The sequence below is a fragment of the Entelurus aequoreus genome, linkage group LG24, assembly GCF_033978785.1.
Source record: "Entelurus aequoreus isolate RoL-2023_Sb linkage group LG24, RoL_Eaeq_v1.1, whole genome shotgun sequence".
NCBI classification, from domain to species: domain Eukaryota; kingdom Metazoa; phylum Chordata; class Actinopteri; order Syngnathiformes; family Syngnathidae; genus Entelurus; species Entelurus aequoreus.
Genome location: NC_084754.1, coordinates 38,725,797 through 38,742,862, shown reverse-complemented (window position 1 = coordinate 38,742,862; position 17,066 = coordinate 38,725,797). Strand labels below are relative to the sequence as shown.

Here is a 17,066-nt window from a genome sequence, read left to right as displayed (position 1 = left end):
TATATAATATTTAATTTATTTTTCATATTTATGTTATTTATTTTAATTTTACTTTTATTATATACTGACCATAATACATGTGGTATAAATGGTCTGTATTTGTCTTGTGATTTGTCTTACATAATAATAGTAATAATATTTTTGACTGACAAAAATTGCCAATAAGAAATTAATGGTATCGATATCGGTATCGATGAAAATGCAAGAAAAAGTATCGGTGTCGTATCGAATCCTAAAAGTGTGGTATCGCCCATCCCTACAACAGCCCCTGTCCACTAGGGGGCTGCAGCGGTATGTTTGCTTGCGATGCACCAAAGAAGAAGAGCATGCGCGGAAACACCACCATGCAACGCACAAATGTTTCCCACCTCTTGTGTTAATGTGAGGATTACGCAGTATTTAGGTAATTACTATGTTCGCTTTCTCGGAACGATTAGTTTTATTTAATGTTAATATATGTTACGACTTTTGTCTGTGGTGTTATGTTAACTACAGCTTAGCGAGATCGCAGCTGTTTTTAGCTAACGTGTGCCTAAAATCCCTTTGCATGACTTATTTAGAAACTTTTGGGATCCACAAGTCAAAGCTTTGGGCTGAGTGTGTATGTAACGTGCTGTAAGTGTAGGAATCAATGGTGGAATTTGTTGTTGACGCTTTTAACTTTTTTGCAGGTTCATCACAACATACTGATACTTTGCGGGCTGAGCTGAATCCTTCCTACAAAAAAGTGAGTCGCCATGGGGCATGCAGTCCTAACTGAACTGGTATTTGGATGGTTGCACACAAGTCATGCAGCTAGGGCTGGGCTGTATGGCCGTTTACAAACCCCGTTTCCATATGAGTTGGGAAATTGTGTTAGATGTAAATATAAACGGAATACAATGATTTGCAAATCCTTTTCAACCCATATTCAATTGAATGCACTACAAAGACAAGATATTTGATGTTCAAACTCAAAAACTTTATTTTTTTTTGCAAATAATTAACTTAGAATTTCATGGCTGCAACACGTGCCAAAGTAGTTGGGAAAGGGCATGTTACATCACCTTTTCTTTTAACAACACTCAATAAACGATTGGGAACTGAGGAAACTAATTGTTGAAGCTTTGAAAGTGGAATTATTTCCCATTCTTGTTTTATGTAGAGCTTCAGTCGTTCAACAGTCCGGGGTCTCCGCTGTCGTACTTTACGCTTCATAATGCTCCACACATTTTCGATGGGAGACAGGTCTGGACTGCAGGCGGACCAGGAAAGTACCCGCACTCTTTTTTTTACGAAGCCACGCTGTTGTAACACGTGCTGAATGTGGGTTGGCATTGTCTTGCTGAAATAAGCAGGGGCGTCCATGAAAAAGACGGCGCTTAGATGGCAGCATATGTTGTTCCAAAACCTGTATGTACCTTTCAGCATTAATGGTGCCTTCACAGATGTGCAAGTTACCCATGCCTTGGGCACTAATCACAGATGCTGGCTTTTGAACTTTGCGTCGATAACAGTCTGGATGGTTCGGTTCCCCTTTGGTCCGGATGACACAATGTCGAATATTTCCAAAAACAATTTGAAACGTGGACTCGTCAGACCACAGAACACTTTTCCACTTTGCATGAGTCCATCTTAGATGATCTCGGGCCCAGAGAAGCCGGCGGCGTTTCTGGATGCTGTTGATAAATGGCTTTCGCTTTGCATAGTAGAGCTTTAACTTGCACTTACAGATGTAGCGACAAACTGTATTTAGTGACAGTGGTTTTCTGAAGTGTTCCTGAGCCCATGTGGTGATATCCTTTAGAGATTGATGTCGATTTTTGATACAGTGCCGTCTGAGGGATCGAAGGTCACGGTCATTCAATGTTGGTTTCCGGCCATGCCGCTTACGTGGAGTGATTTCTCCAGATTCTCTGAACCTTTTGATGATATTATGGAATGTAGGTGTTGAAATCCCTAAATTTCTTGCAATTGCACTTTGAGAAACGTTGTTCTTAAACTGTTTGACTATTTGCTCACACAGTTGTGGACAAAGGGGTGTACCTCGCCCCATCCTTATTGTGAAAGACTGAGCATTTTTTGGGAAGCTGTTTTTATACCCAATCATGGCACCCACCTGTTCCCAATTAGCCTGCACACCTGTGGGATGTTCCAAATAAGTGTTTGATGAGCATTCCTCAACTTTATCAGTATTTATTGCCACCTTTCCCAACTTATTTGTCACGTGTTGCTGGCATCAAATTATAAAGTTAATGATTATTTGCAAAAAAAATAAATGTTTATCAGTTTGAACATCAACTTTGTTGTCTTTGTAGCATATTCAACTGAATATGGGTTGAAAATGATTTGCAAATCATTGTATTCCGTTTATATTTACATCTAACACAATTTCCCAACTCATATGGAAACGGTTTTTGTTTTAATATCTACATATTTTTAAGCCATGTCACGATACACGATATATATCTGGATATTTTGCCTTAGCCTTGAATGAACACTTGATGCATATAATCACAGCAGTATGATGATTCTATGTGTCTACATTAAAACATTCTTCTTCATACTGCATTAATATATGCTCATTTTAAACTTTCATGCAGAGAGGGAAATCACAACTAAGTCAATTGACCAAAAGTGTATTTATTAAACAGTTATTAAGCAGTGGCACAAACATTCATGTCATTTCCAAACAAAGTGCAAGATTGTCAGAGACATTTTAAAACAAGCTATGAGTGCACTTTTGTGCATGATGTCACTAAGATGACATATCAAAACAACACTAAATTAAAGTGCACTTTTTGTACAGAACGCAACTACAATAGTTTTAAAACAAATTAAGTGCACTTTTGTGCATGATGTCACACAAGATATTTCAATAACTGTCAAATAAAAATGAGCTGCATAATAGGAAATCAAATAGTGTACCGTATTTTTCGGACTATAAGTCGCTCCGGAGTATACGTCGCACCGACCGAAAATGCACAATAAAGACGGAAAAAAACATATATACGTCGCACTGGAGTATAAGTCACATTTTTGGGGGAAATTTATTTGATAAAATCCAACACCAAGAATAGACATTTGAAAGGCAATTTAAAATAAATAAAGAATAGTGAACAACAGGCTGAATAAGTATACGTTATATGACGCATAAATAACCAACTGAGAACGTGCCTGGTATGTTAACGCAAAACACACCATGGCAAGAGTCATTCAAATAACTATAACATATAGAACATGCTATACGTTTACCAAACAATCTGTCACTCCCGATCGCTAAATCCAATAAAATCTTCCTCCCCCGTGTCGCCTCTGGTATGTCCTTTTTTTCTGCTGCTCGATTGCCGTTCTCTGCTGCATATTTCACTACGTCAAGCTTGTAATCTACAATATATGATTTCCTTTTCGGTGCCATTTTAGTTCAGTCCTTCTCAGTTTTTATAAGTTACCGCCAATGTTGATGTGATCCATTTTAATAGCTACGGCAGTAGCATATAGCATATAGCAGTTAGCATCCCATGACCCACAATGCACTTCTGCCATGACCCTCCCCCACCAAATTATTATTGGTTGACGTGTGAGTGACGATTGCTGACGTGTGTGTGACGATTGCTGCCATTTGCTTCGTCTCTTACGCGAATGAGATAAATAATATTATTTGATATTTTACAGTTATGTGTTAATAATTTCACACATAAGTCGCTCCGGAGTATACAGGTATGTCGCACCCACCGCCAAACTATGAAAAAAAACTGCGACTTATAATCCGAAAAATACGGTATGTCCTTTGCTATGTGGTAGGTTACTGCGGACGTTATCTCATTCTGTTGTTGACAATTTTTTTCACATGGTTTTGATCTGGAAATTGTTGCTTCTGCATTTTGTGAGTGTGGCACCGAACGGAGATGTTGACATTAGGGCTGGGCGATATGGCCTTTTTTTAATATCTCAATATTTTTAAGCCATGTCACGATACACGATATGTATCTGGATATTTTGCCTTAGCCTTGAATGAACACTTTATGCATATAATAACAGCAGTATGATGATTCTATGTGTCTACATTAAAACATTCTTGTTCATACTGTATTATTGTTATGCTAATTTCAAACTTTGTTGCAGAGAGGGAAACCACAATTAAGTCAAATTACCAAAACTGTATTTATTAAACAGTTATTAAGAAGTGGCACAAACATTCATGTCATTTCAAAACAGAAAGTGCAAGATTGTCAGACATTTTTAAAACAAGCTATAAGTGCACTTTTGTGCATGATGACACACAAGATATTTCAATAAGTGTCACATAAAAATGAGCTGCATATCAAATAGTATATGTCCTACGGTGTTGATGTGGAAATAGTTGCTTCGGCATTTAGTTGGTGTGGCACCGAACGGAGATGTTGACATGTAAAGACATTATCCCGCTTGAAGCTAAACCACCGTCAGACGATGGACCCCGTGCTGTTTTTCTTGGGAATTAATTATTCCTCCATTTGTTACCAGATTCGCACCTTCTTTCTCTCGTATTACCACTCAAACCACACCGTTATCTGTTAGCATCACAGCTAACGTTACCATGTCCTACCTGTCTGGGAGCGTGTGACGTTGCTCACGTGACAGTATGTGACGTATGTAAGAAGGTGCGCTTGTTTTAGTCTCTGTGAGAAGGAGAGACAGGAAAGAGTGAGAAACGCATGCAGTTTAATGCCCTGCAGCTAAAAGCAACTGCGTGAGAACGTATACTCGAATATCACAATATAGTCATTTTTTATATCGCACAGAGACAAACCCGCGATATATTGAGTAATATCGAGTATATCGATATATCGCCCAGCCCTAGTTGACATGCAGAGTTTCAAGCACTCTTCATTCTCAAGCGGGTGACTTTTCAAATGATGCTACAAATTAGCAGTAGGTGCTACTTTTTGTAACAACGCTTTTGCCACATACTTGTTCGACATATTTCCGCTTGAAGCCAAACCACCGCCGGATGATGGACCCCATGCTGTTTTTCTTAGGAATTAATGATTCTTCCTTCATTTGTTACTAGATTCGCACCTTCTTTCTCTTGTATTACCACTTGCACCACTCCGCTAGCATCACAGCTAATGTTACCCATGCTGCTAAGAAGGTGCGCTTGTTTTATGTCTCTGTGAGAAGGAGGGACAACAAAGAGTGATAAAAGCCTGTAGTGTAATGCCCGCAGCTAAAAGCAACTGCGTGAGAACATATACTCGAATATCACAATATAGTCATTTTCTATTTCGCACAGAGACAAACCCGCGATATATCGAGTATATTTGATATATCGCCCAGCCCTACTTGCAGCTAATATATGGAATATGTACTTTAATTTTCTCTGCATCCCATTTAGATTTTACCAATATGCACTATCATCGTCTTCACAGCCACTCCGGAGAGTATGGCGAGGTATTGTCTATGTCGTTCATTCATAGTTAGTAGTCACAGCTCCTCAAGGGGGTAGCAAAGTGGATCTTAAAAGAGGGTTGCTCCGTCATCGATGTCGCTGCCGAGAAGTGACTTCATCCCTTTTTCTAGCCGCTTAGCGACCCGCGACATCTATCGCCAATCGTGCAGAATTGTGTCTAGGAACTCCCAGGAGTCGCATCCCTGTTCCGCTCGCCACGCATCCATCGCCGGTTGGACTTTTCAACACCACCAAAAACATACATACCGGTACATAGACACCTGGGTTTGCGCGTGATCGATTATTGTGAAGAAGCCCCCGCGCAAGGGGTGATCCGCACTCTTGACAGCGTGAGGGTTGACACAGTGGCATACCGAAGTAAGACGACTGTGCCGCCCGCACACCGCTGCAGCAGATGGCCAGCGGGATATTCTGCGTAGAAATATCAAGCGCCCTTCCGAAACTGCGGTCCGGGAGGTTTCTGTCAGGGATCTCACCCTTAGCCTTTGGTTTAAAAGCCTGTCCCACAAGGCAGCGGGAGGCAGAGTCTTTTGAGGCGGTCTTTACAAGCTATTTAACCCATACCTGGGACCCTGACAGGTACTACCACCCCGGGTCAGAGTGGACCTGGGAGCAGTGAAGACTGAGGGGTAACTCCACCTTACCCAAAACTCCAGAACTCCCAAACTGGAGCCTCATCACCGGAAAACCCTGCACTGTGTATGCATACTGTTGCGTTTGTCCAGATGTTCCTCCAAGTGGGATGTAAAACGCTGGTCAGTCCCAAGTTCCTTAGATGACATATAAACTGAACTCAAAGGTACCACCAAGCACAGTATAGGTATTTTGTGGTTTATTCTCAAAGCTTAGAGGACAAACCTGAGACCAACCCAGCACCCAAGCGTTCCTTAGCCCGGTCCAGATCGGTCTGAAAACCATCACGAAAACATTCTGTTCCTCAATCTCTCCCCCCCGCCCTCACGCCCGCACAGATGCCCATTGTGTCCGTTATCTCAAGTCGGCCCGAGAAGGGAAGCAGGGAGGACTCCTCTTCTCTGCCTCCTACTTCAAGGCCGTCCACAGTGCAAGCACTTTGTCATGAGACGATGCAGAAAAGGAAAAGAGTACAAGATGGAACATTAGCTATTTAAAATATGACTATAGTCATATAAAAGAAGTAACTCTTAATTATGGATAAATGTGGATATATGCATCCGTCAATACTGTATACTGTAGTCCTCACCTCTACATAACTTGTTCCCTTGCCAGCTTGTTACAAAATAATTTTCATGAGTGTGCTTGTAATTCTTACAGTTTGCTACGACAAAGTCTTTGTTCTGACTCACAACAAACTTCTAGACTGTGCACTTGCGCCTATTTTTCCCGACAAAAGTGGCCTTGCTGCTCAGTGAGACATTTGGACCCTACTGCTTTGTAATATGTCAACGGTCTCCTTTTGCAGAATAAGATAGTGAGATGTTTGCTACTGGCAATTCTAACTGAAGCTGTATTAAAATGGTGTGACACAAGTCTTGCAGCTAATGTATGGAAAATGTCCTTTGTCCTTTTCAGTGGCATTCCGACAACGGTGGCCCTCATTACGAGAGCAATACGAGCAGCACATCTCCGAGATGGACACAAGGGAGGTAAGATGTTGTTTTAGGCGGTGTTGACGCCTGTAGTTGGGTACACTGGACCTGACAGAAAAAAATATTGGTGCACACTTTGAAATGGTTTGCTAAGCATTAGGGATGTAACAATAGCAAAATCTCACGTTACGATATTATGGTACTGTATTATAGTAGCAGTAGAGTGGAAAATGAAGTTGACAGTATATGCTAAATTGTGTTTCATTGTATCCATTAAACCATATCCAATTGTATTCACACCACAAAGTATGTGAAAACACTGTTTAAGCATCGCAAAATGCCGCAAATTCAGTCAGCCATTTTGAATATTGCACTCTGAATACTTTCGGCTATTTACGGAGGGTGACTTTACAGTAGTAACACTTGTGCACTCTGACCATATTATTAGATCGGTCATACTGGAAAATAGGCAAAAATTGGAAAGAGATGTGCTGTTTATCATTCACAATCCTCATGTAAGACAAGAAGACATATGCTTGGCTTTTTTATGCATTTGAAATCGTAAATAAATAGCTAACAATTGATTCAACAGTCTTCTCATTATATTCTCTAAAACATCCAGAAACTGCCAACACTATTCCATTTACATGTTGTGACCTGAAAATGAACCAAATATGAGTGATATTGTTATTATAATCTCCAACACAGACAGACAGAATATTCTAGCGGTGCATTGGTGGCGCAATGAGCCGACGGCTGCTTCTGCTTTGTCTAGAACATGCTAAAAGTAAATTCTAGGTTATAATTCATGCATCTCTCACCTGCTAGTAGACAAATGTGGCCATGGACTGACAGGCTGGTCGAATTTGACATCCCCGAGGTGGCGAAATAGACCCCACAAGACGCTTTCCTGCAGGAACTTTTTGTTACTTTTCGTGAGGATTGTGGTTGAATCTTTATCTAAACGGAATTATGTGAGCTTTCCGGTGGTCAGCATCCCAGCGAGAGTGGAAATATTGCAGTGAGTGTTTGTTTTATTGTGGTTTGTTATGGTTAGTTTGTATGTCTAGCACCTAGCAATGCTGCAGATGCTATAGTGTCACAATGAAACTGTATCCATCACTCAGCTTCTAAAACTTATTGCTCATTCTCTTTGTGTTCAGCCTCAAAAATATAAGGTTCTGGATCATTGTTTTTTCAAAAGTAATCGTTATTGGCTCTCACAAAATCTGCTTGATTAGCATTGCTGTTGATGGGGAAGGGATCTGTTGTTCCTAAGGCTACGTCATGGATCAACTTGTTTTTCCACTCTACTGGTACTTTAAGGCTATTATTGTGGTATATTTAAAAAAAAAAAAAATGCAATAGTTTAAAATAAAGTGGCAGGGATGTTTAGAATAATACACTTACTGTACTTAAACACAAACATCATGCTCAAATGTCATAATCATATTTATTACTACAAACATGTATTTTCAAGTGAAAATAATTGTGCAGGAACATCTGCTAGTAGTTTTTCGGTAATTAAAAAAATAGCCGGTATTACTAACCGTCTGGAATTTTATTGCAAATGATCTTTATACCGTTTACCGTTACATCGCTAGTCCATTAAGAAGTAAAAAGTCAAGGGCGGTTACGGCATGTTATTGCCACCGATGCTGGTCAATTTTTTAGGGCATTACGGCATGGTTAAATTCGAGCCCTGCATGATTTTTCTTTTGTTTTATTAAACATGCACAATAAAAAGTAAAAAACTTTTTCCCATTGTCATTATGGGGCTGTAGAATTTTGAGGACAAAAATGAATTTGTTCCATTTTGGAATAGGGCAGTAACATAACAAAATCTGAAAAAATTAAGCGCTGTGAATACTTTCCGAACACGTAAAAATCATGTACATAAAAGATGGACAACACCAACTTCAGACATAAACGGTAGAATTAAATACACAGACTTGGATATAACAATAACATGAAGATACATATACGTATAACAGTAGGTTGCTGCATGACTTCAGCTTTGGACGGATAAGGAATAAACTGTTGACCATTTGAGTTATTGGAAAAGTTCTTAGTGCTTAAGTGCAAGTGGGCTAATTTGCTGCATGTAATAAATGGACTTTAAGAAGAAAACTCTTGGCTGAGTTAAAGTGTTGCAGATGCTGTAACTCTATTGCACATATGGTTAGCATTAACAGATGTGTTTACGCATTGGAACATTATACCAGACAAGCATACATGAGTTTATCTATGTTTGAAATATTGCACAGGATATGACTACATAACTTAAAGTATGCACTGACACAATGAAACATGGTAACGATTCTGTCGGTACAAATTTAACATTGGTCTGTGTCATTGGTGTATGCAGCGTTCCCTACGGGTACGTTCACTTTTGTCTCGTTTGGTTCAGTCAGAACGAGTCCCGGTGCACTTGCTCTGCTAGTAGTTTGTGTGCTCATATGTACACATGATCATCCAAACCCTGGTGTGCATTAAGCAAGCAAACTGTATTTTTTTTTTTTTCAAAGTATGTTTTAAAAGATTTCTGTTAAAATTTGGCTGGTAAGTATATTAGATTGTCAAAACAACCTAAAATATTTTTTTTTAGTGCAGAAGATGACATTTTGGCTTGTAATATTTGAGGTAAGTCACACTGGTATTTGGTCCCATCACAAAACCAGTGTGACACAAGTCTCTCTTTTTTTAAATTACTTTTTTTTTCTAATTATTTTTCAGACCACAAATGTGGAATGTGGAATTCTCCAATGCTGACATTGTAATTGTGTAGTACAGCTATTATCTGTTACATGAATCTGATTAAACTGCAAACAATGCTGTGTATTTTCAGGTCACTTTGCATCGAGTGGTCAACATTGTTGAAAGGAGGAATCCCCACCCAGAGGCGGTAGCCTATGACCGAGCTTTTGACGATCCGTGGTACAACGACGTTCCAAATTATCTGGACAGTCCAAATTATCAAGAAGGCCCTAATTTTCATGGTGAAGACCGCTGCGTGGAAGATGACTACCCGCCAAGCCGATACTACGACGACAACCCCAACTATGGCAATGTCCCTAGCGAGTCACCACCCCACCATCAGGTTAACTTGCTATCACACTGTTATTTCTAGGGATGTCCCGATCCAGGTTTTTGCACTTCCGATCCGATACGATATTGTTTTTGCACTTCCGATCCGATACCGATACTGACCGATACTGGCCTATCCGAGCATGTATTAAAGTTTAAAGTTATTTAGCCTACTTAGTTGTCAGAATCATGTTGAAAAGGGTTTTAGTACTCTTGATAACAACTAGCCAGCTGAATTAGGGGAGTTTGAATAATACACAATGATTGGTAACAAGAAACTGACCTGTTTATTCAAGGATAAACACAAAATAGACAAAATTATACATGACAAACAGAAATGGCATCATTGAACTAGGGCTGGGCGATATGGCCTTTTTTTAATATTGCGATATTTTAAGGCCATATTGCGATACACGATATATATCTCGATATTTTGCCTTAGCCTTGAATGAACACTTGATGCATATAATCACAGCAGTATGATGATTCTATGTGTTTTGATTGATTGATTGAGACTTTTATTAGTAGGTTGCACAGTGAAGTACATATTCCGTACAATTGACCACTAAATGGTAACACCCGAATAAGTTTTTCAACTTGTTTAAGTCGGGGTCCACTTAAATTGATTCATGATACAGATATATACTATCAGATATATACTATCATCATAATACAGTCATCACACAAGATAATCACATTGAATTATTTACATTATTTATAATCCGGGGTGTGGAGGGGGGCGCCGGATGTAAGTGTCAAAAAGACAGCCAAAAGAGTTTGATATGAGAATAAATCTAAAGTTAAAATATAAGGTAGAAATGCACCCATTTGCGGGAAATGTAGTCTTGATTTTCAAAATTTTCTTTCAAGGCTTGCATGTCTACATTAAAACATTCTTCTTCATACTGCATTAATATATGCTACTTTTAAACTTTCATGCGGAGAAGGAAATCACAACTAAAAAAATCACTAATTTTTTCATACGGTGTTGATGTGGAAATTTTTGCCTCGGCATTTTGATGGTGTGGGCGTGTGGCACCGAATTGAGATAAGCGTCTCGACAGACGTTACAATATTTGAACAATGATGACGAAAACTGTTTTCTCTGTCGTGTCCGTGTGTCGAAAATTGCTATGCGCTTATTTTTTTATTTGATTTTGTGCGTGACATAGATTTGCCGTGCGCAGAGGACGCTTGAGCAATGCGCAATTGCACAGGCGCGCACCTTAGAGGGAACGTTGCTCGCACGGCTGCGCTAGCATCACAGCTAACGTTAGCCATGCTGCTACCTCTCTGCTCGGGGAGGGCGTGTACGTATGTGACGTATGACGTGACAGTATGTGACGTGTGTAAGGTGCGCTTGCTGTCTGTGAGAAGACACAGAAAAGAGTGAGAAGAGCCTGTCGTGTAATGCCAGCAGCTAAAAGCAACTGCGTGAGAATCCACAGACCTGTGGATGTGTTGAAGGTGTGCTGGAAAATGCGGAACGGAAATTAGGGAGCTGCAGAAAAGTGGAATGTATTATTTAAATCGGTGCGTTGGAAAACACGGACCGGAGTTTTTAAAAAAAAAAACTGGATCTGGATCGGCATTTTCCCATGCCTTGCCAATACGCATTTTTTGGCAAATATCGGCGGCCGATCCAATCCAAATATCGGATCGGGACATCCCTAGTTATTTCTAACATGTTAGGGGTGCACCCCAATGAAACCTTTGGCCGAAAGTTAGAAAATCAGGTCCGAAAGCTGAAACACGGAAATGATTATGCCAATTACAAAACCCAACACCAGTTGGCATGTTGTGTGAATTGTAAAAAAAAAAGAGAATACAAAGATGTGCAAATCCTTGTCAACCAATATTCAATTGAATAGACTGCAAAGACAAGATACTTAACGTTCTACCTGGAAAACTTTATATTTTGCAAATATTAGTTCATTTGGAATTTGATGCCTGCAACATGTTTAAAAAAAGCTGGTAAAAGTGGCAAAAAAAAACTGAGAAAGTTGAGGAATGCTTATCAAACACTTACTTTGAACATCCCACAGTTGAACAGGCTAATTGGGAACAGGTGGGTGCCATGATTGGGTATAAGAGCAGCTTCCATGAAATGCTCAGTCATTCACAAACAAGGATGGAGCGAGGGTCACTACTTTGTGAACAAATGCGTGAGCAAATAGTTTAAGAACAACATTTCTCAACCAGTTATTGCAAGGAATTTAGGGATTTCACCATGTATGGTCCGTATTATCATTAAAAGGTTCAGAGAATCTGGAGAAATTACTGCACGTAAGCAGCAAGGCTTAAACCAACATTGAAGGCCCCTGACCTTCGATCCCTCAGGCGGTACTGCATCAAAAACTGCCATCAGTGTGTAAAGGAAATCACCACATGGGCTCTGGAACACTTCAGAAAACCGCTGTCAGTAACTATAGTTTGTCGCTACATCTGTTAATGCAAGTTAAAACTCTACTATGCAAAGCGAAAGCCATTTATCAACAACATCCAGAAACGCTGCCGTCTTCGCTGGGCCAGAGCTCATCTAAGATGGACTGATGCAAAGTGTAAAAGTGTTCTGTGGTCTAACGAGTCCACATTTCAATTTGTTTTTGGAAACTGTGGACGTCATGTCCTCCGGAACGAAGAGGAAAAGAAGCATCCGGATTGTTCTAGGTGCAAAGTTCAGAAGCCAGCATCTGTGATGGTATGGGGGTGTATTAGTGCCCAAGACATGGGTAACTTACACATCTGTGAATGCACCATTAATGCGGAAAGGTACATACAGGTTTTGGAGCAACATATATTGCCATCCAAGCAATGTTATCATGGACGCCCCTGCTTATTTCAGCAAGACAATGCCAAGCCACGTGTAACATCAACGTGGCTTCATAGTAAAAGAGTGCGGGTACTAGACTGGCCTGCCTGTAGTCCAGACCTGTCTCTCATTGAAAATGTGTGGCGCATTATGAAGCCTAAAATACCACAATGGAGACCCCGGACTGTTGAACAATTTAAGCTGTACATCAAGCAAGAATGGGAAAGAATTCCACCTGAAAAGCTTTAAAAAAATTGGTCTCCTCAGTTCCCAAACTTTTACTGAGTGTTGTTAAAAGGAAAGGCCATGTAACACAGTTGTAAAAATGCCCATGTGCCAACTTTTTTGCAATGTGTTGCTGCCATTAAATTCTAAGTTAATGATTATTTGCAAAACAAAATAAGTTTCTCAGTTCCAACATTAGGTATCTTGTCTTTGCAGTCTATTCAATTGAATATAAGTTGAAAAGGATTTGCAAATCATTGTATTCTGTTTTTATTTATGAATTACACAATGTGCCAACTTCACTGGTTTCGTATTATCATTACATCGCATTAATGGCTATAACTGTATAGTTACCTCACTAAAATGAACGCATTGCAATTGTAGAAATTAATAATTATCCTTCAGAGAACTAAACTTTTCTAAAATTCTAAAAATATTTACCATTGATATTTGAACAATAAAATAAAAACAATAATGTACAGACAAAATACTGACGCAGTCGATGCGCTCCGGTCCACTTTCCTTTTCACATAATCAGAGTGGCGATCGGGATGCTTTGATTTCTGATGATGAAACCCGACGTGGAGAATGTCTTCCCAGAACATCCCTCCTCTTGTACATTTACAGATCGCTGTCCGCGGGTCTCTATATCGGATATTTTGGAAGTACAGCAGACATGTTGACTTTATACCCCTCAACATGTGCATTTCAAAAATGGGTAAAAATAAGAGATTGTCATTTTCCTCACAAATAACTGTTTAATCGATTAAAAAATGTTTTACAAATAATTCATGACCTACGTGGGACTCGAAACAACGTTCTTTGTATGGCAAGAGAGTATGTCACCAACCACAAAGCTTTTCACTAGATGTAACGATATGAACGTTTAATATCACGGTTATCATAATCTATTATTGAATGTGCTCAAAAAGTACTTGTACACACAATCTTTTGACTTTTTTCAAATAACAAAAACTAATACACATACTGCTTGAAGACCACTTTTTTGCATGTTTTGTGTTTCTTATGCTTCATTGATAGTCATAGTATTTTATCCTGTTTTAATAGCTAAGTCTTTATTGTTTTATATATTGGTTTGTATTTTAGCACTTAAAGATTTATTTGAATGAAAAGTGTGTAACAGATAAAATATATTACTATTTCTGGCGGGCGTTGTGGCATCCTACTCATAGACATCTTATAAGTAGATGCAGCATTGGCGGCTGTGACGCGAGAAATTCGGCCGCCATCTTGAAGTGGTGATGAGGAGCCGGTGAGCAGCCTAAACTGACAGTTGACAGGTAGAAAACAAAGATGCCGGGCTGGTGTTCAGCGTTTTTCTGCTCAAATGAGCGGACTGTTGAAAATGGGAATCGGGGGATTACTTTTCACAAGTAAGATTTAACATTAACCTACTATTGGTTGTATTTTGGGAAAATAATATTACCACAGAGTTGAGAAGGAGCAAAGATCTTCAATAGTACTGATTATGATGCATTTTCATTTTAGGCAAAGTATAAGACAATACTTTCTTAACAGTATAATTGTAGCCAGGAATAAGTCTTCAAGTAACTATTCAAATGCTAACATTGTTGGGTAAGACAGAACTTGGTTTTATTCTGAATCCAGTGAAACAGATTGGTGGTTTTAGCTGATATAAAGACTTTCAGGTGTTTATATATGTTTATGTTTAAGTATTTGGCAGACGCTTTTATCCAAAGCGACATACATAAAAAATACATATAAAAACAATCACTGTAAACATTAAGGGACGAATGTAATACAAAATATCAATACAAAGTGTCAAAACAAACTCTATAAACTCTCTGCTGCTGCAGCAACAGCGATACAGTCTATAGGCCCCTAAGATGTATATATATCTAATGTATTCATACATTGTTTATGTAGGATATACGCATGTGTATATATAACCTAATCATATTGTTTCTTGAACTTAAAAATAGCTGACCGTAATATTGCTTAAAGTGGAACTGCACTTTTTTTTGGAATCATGTTTATCGCTCACAGTCCTAATGAGAGACGAGAAGAAAACTGTTTTTTGGGGGGGGGGGGGGGGGGGGGGGTTTGCATTCTAATTTCAAAAAATCGGCTTGTTCTTGGTGGCTAGCTATGCAGCTAATGGGAGCAGTCCATTCTGCCGCTAAATCACTTAAAACTGCTTCCAAAAACTGAAAACAATACTTTATTTATGTTCTGTAAACTGTAATAACCAAGCTGTTGCAACATTGTTATTGTAAGATTGAACACTAAAAAACTCTTTTCTCTAGTGTAGTAAAAATAGTTTTGGGACGGCATGCTAAGCCGTGAGCTCGCTATGACAGGAGATAACTTTTGCCTCAGCAGCTGAATCCTTTTTGACATACGATAGGACACCAATCTGTACTGACTAAAAAACTTTAAAAAAAAAATCCCATTAAAGCTCACATTTCATGTTTTGTTTGTACACAGCTAGCTTGACAGTGTATGTAGTTGTAATAACAAGCACGGTGTGCTGCATGTATAACGATCAATATTAAAGTGACTCACTCGATGGACCGTTGTCTGTTTGGTCCAGCTGGCAAGGGACATTTTTTTGGGTAAGCACGCCACATATGTCCGCATAAATTGGCCTTAAGTTCCACACTTGCATCTTCGAGTCAGGCCAACCTCACTCTCTCGGCTTCCGTCTGCTCCAGCATTTCTCTTCGTGTTCGCCTCTATAAGCAGCAGTTCATCCTTTGTATATTCAGCTTCAAAAAGATAAGGTTGTGAATCCTCATTTATCCAAAATAGTCGTCTTCGTTGTCCGTCACCAAGTCTTTCATGATTACAACACAGAAGTGTTTGTTTCCGAAAGTAGGAACACACATTTGTTGCCGGAAGTCAGAAGTGCGCTGCTATGGAAATGGAAATCAATGCGTTGAAGATATAGTTCTGGTAATGCATAAAATGACCAAAATTCGGTAAATATTGAACATATTACATATTGTTATGAAGGTGTCTGTTATTACATTATATATATATATATATATATATATATATATATATATATATATATATATATATATATATATATATATATATATATATATATATATATATATATATATATATATATATATATACTGTATATATATATATATATATATATACTGTATATATATATATATATATATATACTGTATATATATATATATATATATATACTGTATATATATATATATATATATATACTGTATATATATGCTTACGGTGTGTATATTGTACATATTACATATTCTCATGAAGGTGTCTTACTACATTATATATATACTTGCAGTGTGTATATACAACGTATTACATATTGTTATGAAGGTGTCAGTTACTACATTATATATATACTTGCAGTGTGTATATTGTACATATTACATATTGTTATGAATGTGCCTGTTACTACACTATATATATACTTGCAGTGTGTATATAAAACATATTACATATTGTTATGAAGGTGTCTGTTACTACATTATATATATATATATACTTGCAGTGTGTATATTGTACATATTACATATTGTTATGAAGGTGTCTTGTTACATTATATATATACTTGCAGTGAATAGAACCTTTATTTAACCAGATAAGAAAACCCATTGAGATCAAGATCTCTTTCACAAGGGTGACCTGGCCAAGAGGTCAACAGCACATGTCAGAGCAGTTTCAAAAATAATACATTAAGACATACATTTTAAAATACATAAGAGAACTGTAAAACAACAGAGATTTACATCTTTAAAAACACAGGCACTGTGCAAACGTCTCTCGCTGTTTGTCCCTCAGGACAGAACGGAAGGCTCCAAATGGAAGTAGTTCTGTAAGTTTCAGTTTCGTCTGCAATGCATTCCATGCCATAGGGGCAGCAATGCCAAAAGCTCTTTTGCCAAATTCAGTCCGTACATGAGGA

The 17,066-nt window shown here is 38.6% G+C and overlaps 1 protein-coding gene across 2 annotated transcripts in view; it reads left to right on the top strand.

Annotated features, from left to right (window-relative positions):
• Window positions 1–244: 244 nt before the first annotated feature.
• Window positions 245–17,066, top strand: part of LOC133641912 (periphilin-1-like) — a 71,837-nt gene continuing 55,015 nt past the window's right edge. The window contains exons 1-4 of one of the 2 annotated variants that reach the window (XM_062036028.1): window positions 245–381; window positions 672–727; window positions 6,983–7,056; window positions 9,848–10,099. In XM_062036028.1, coding sequence (XP_061892012.1) covers window position 727; window positions 6,983–7,056; window positions 9,848–10,099 — 327 coding nt within the window. In that variant the 5' untranslated portion in view covers window positions 245–381; window positions 672–726. Of the gene's footprint in view, window positions 404–671; window positions 728–6,982; window positions 7,057–9,847; window positions 10,100–17,066 lie in introns of both variants that reach the window. The other variant, XM_062036027.1, reaches the window with a different exon arrangement.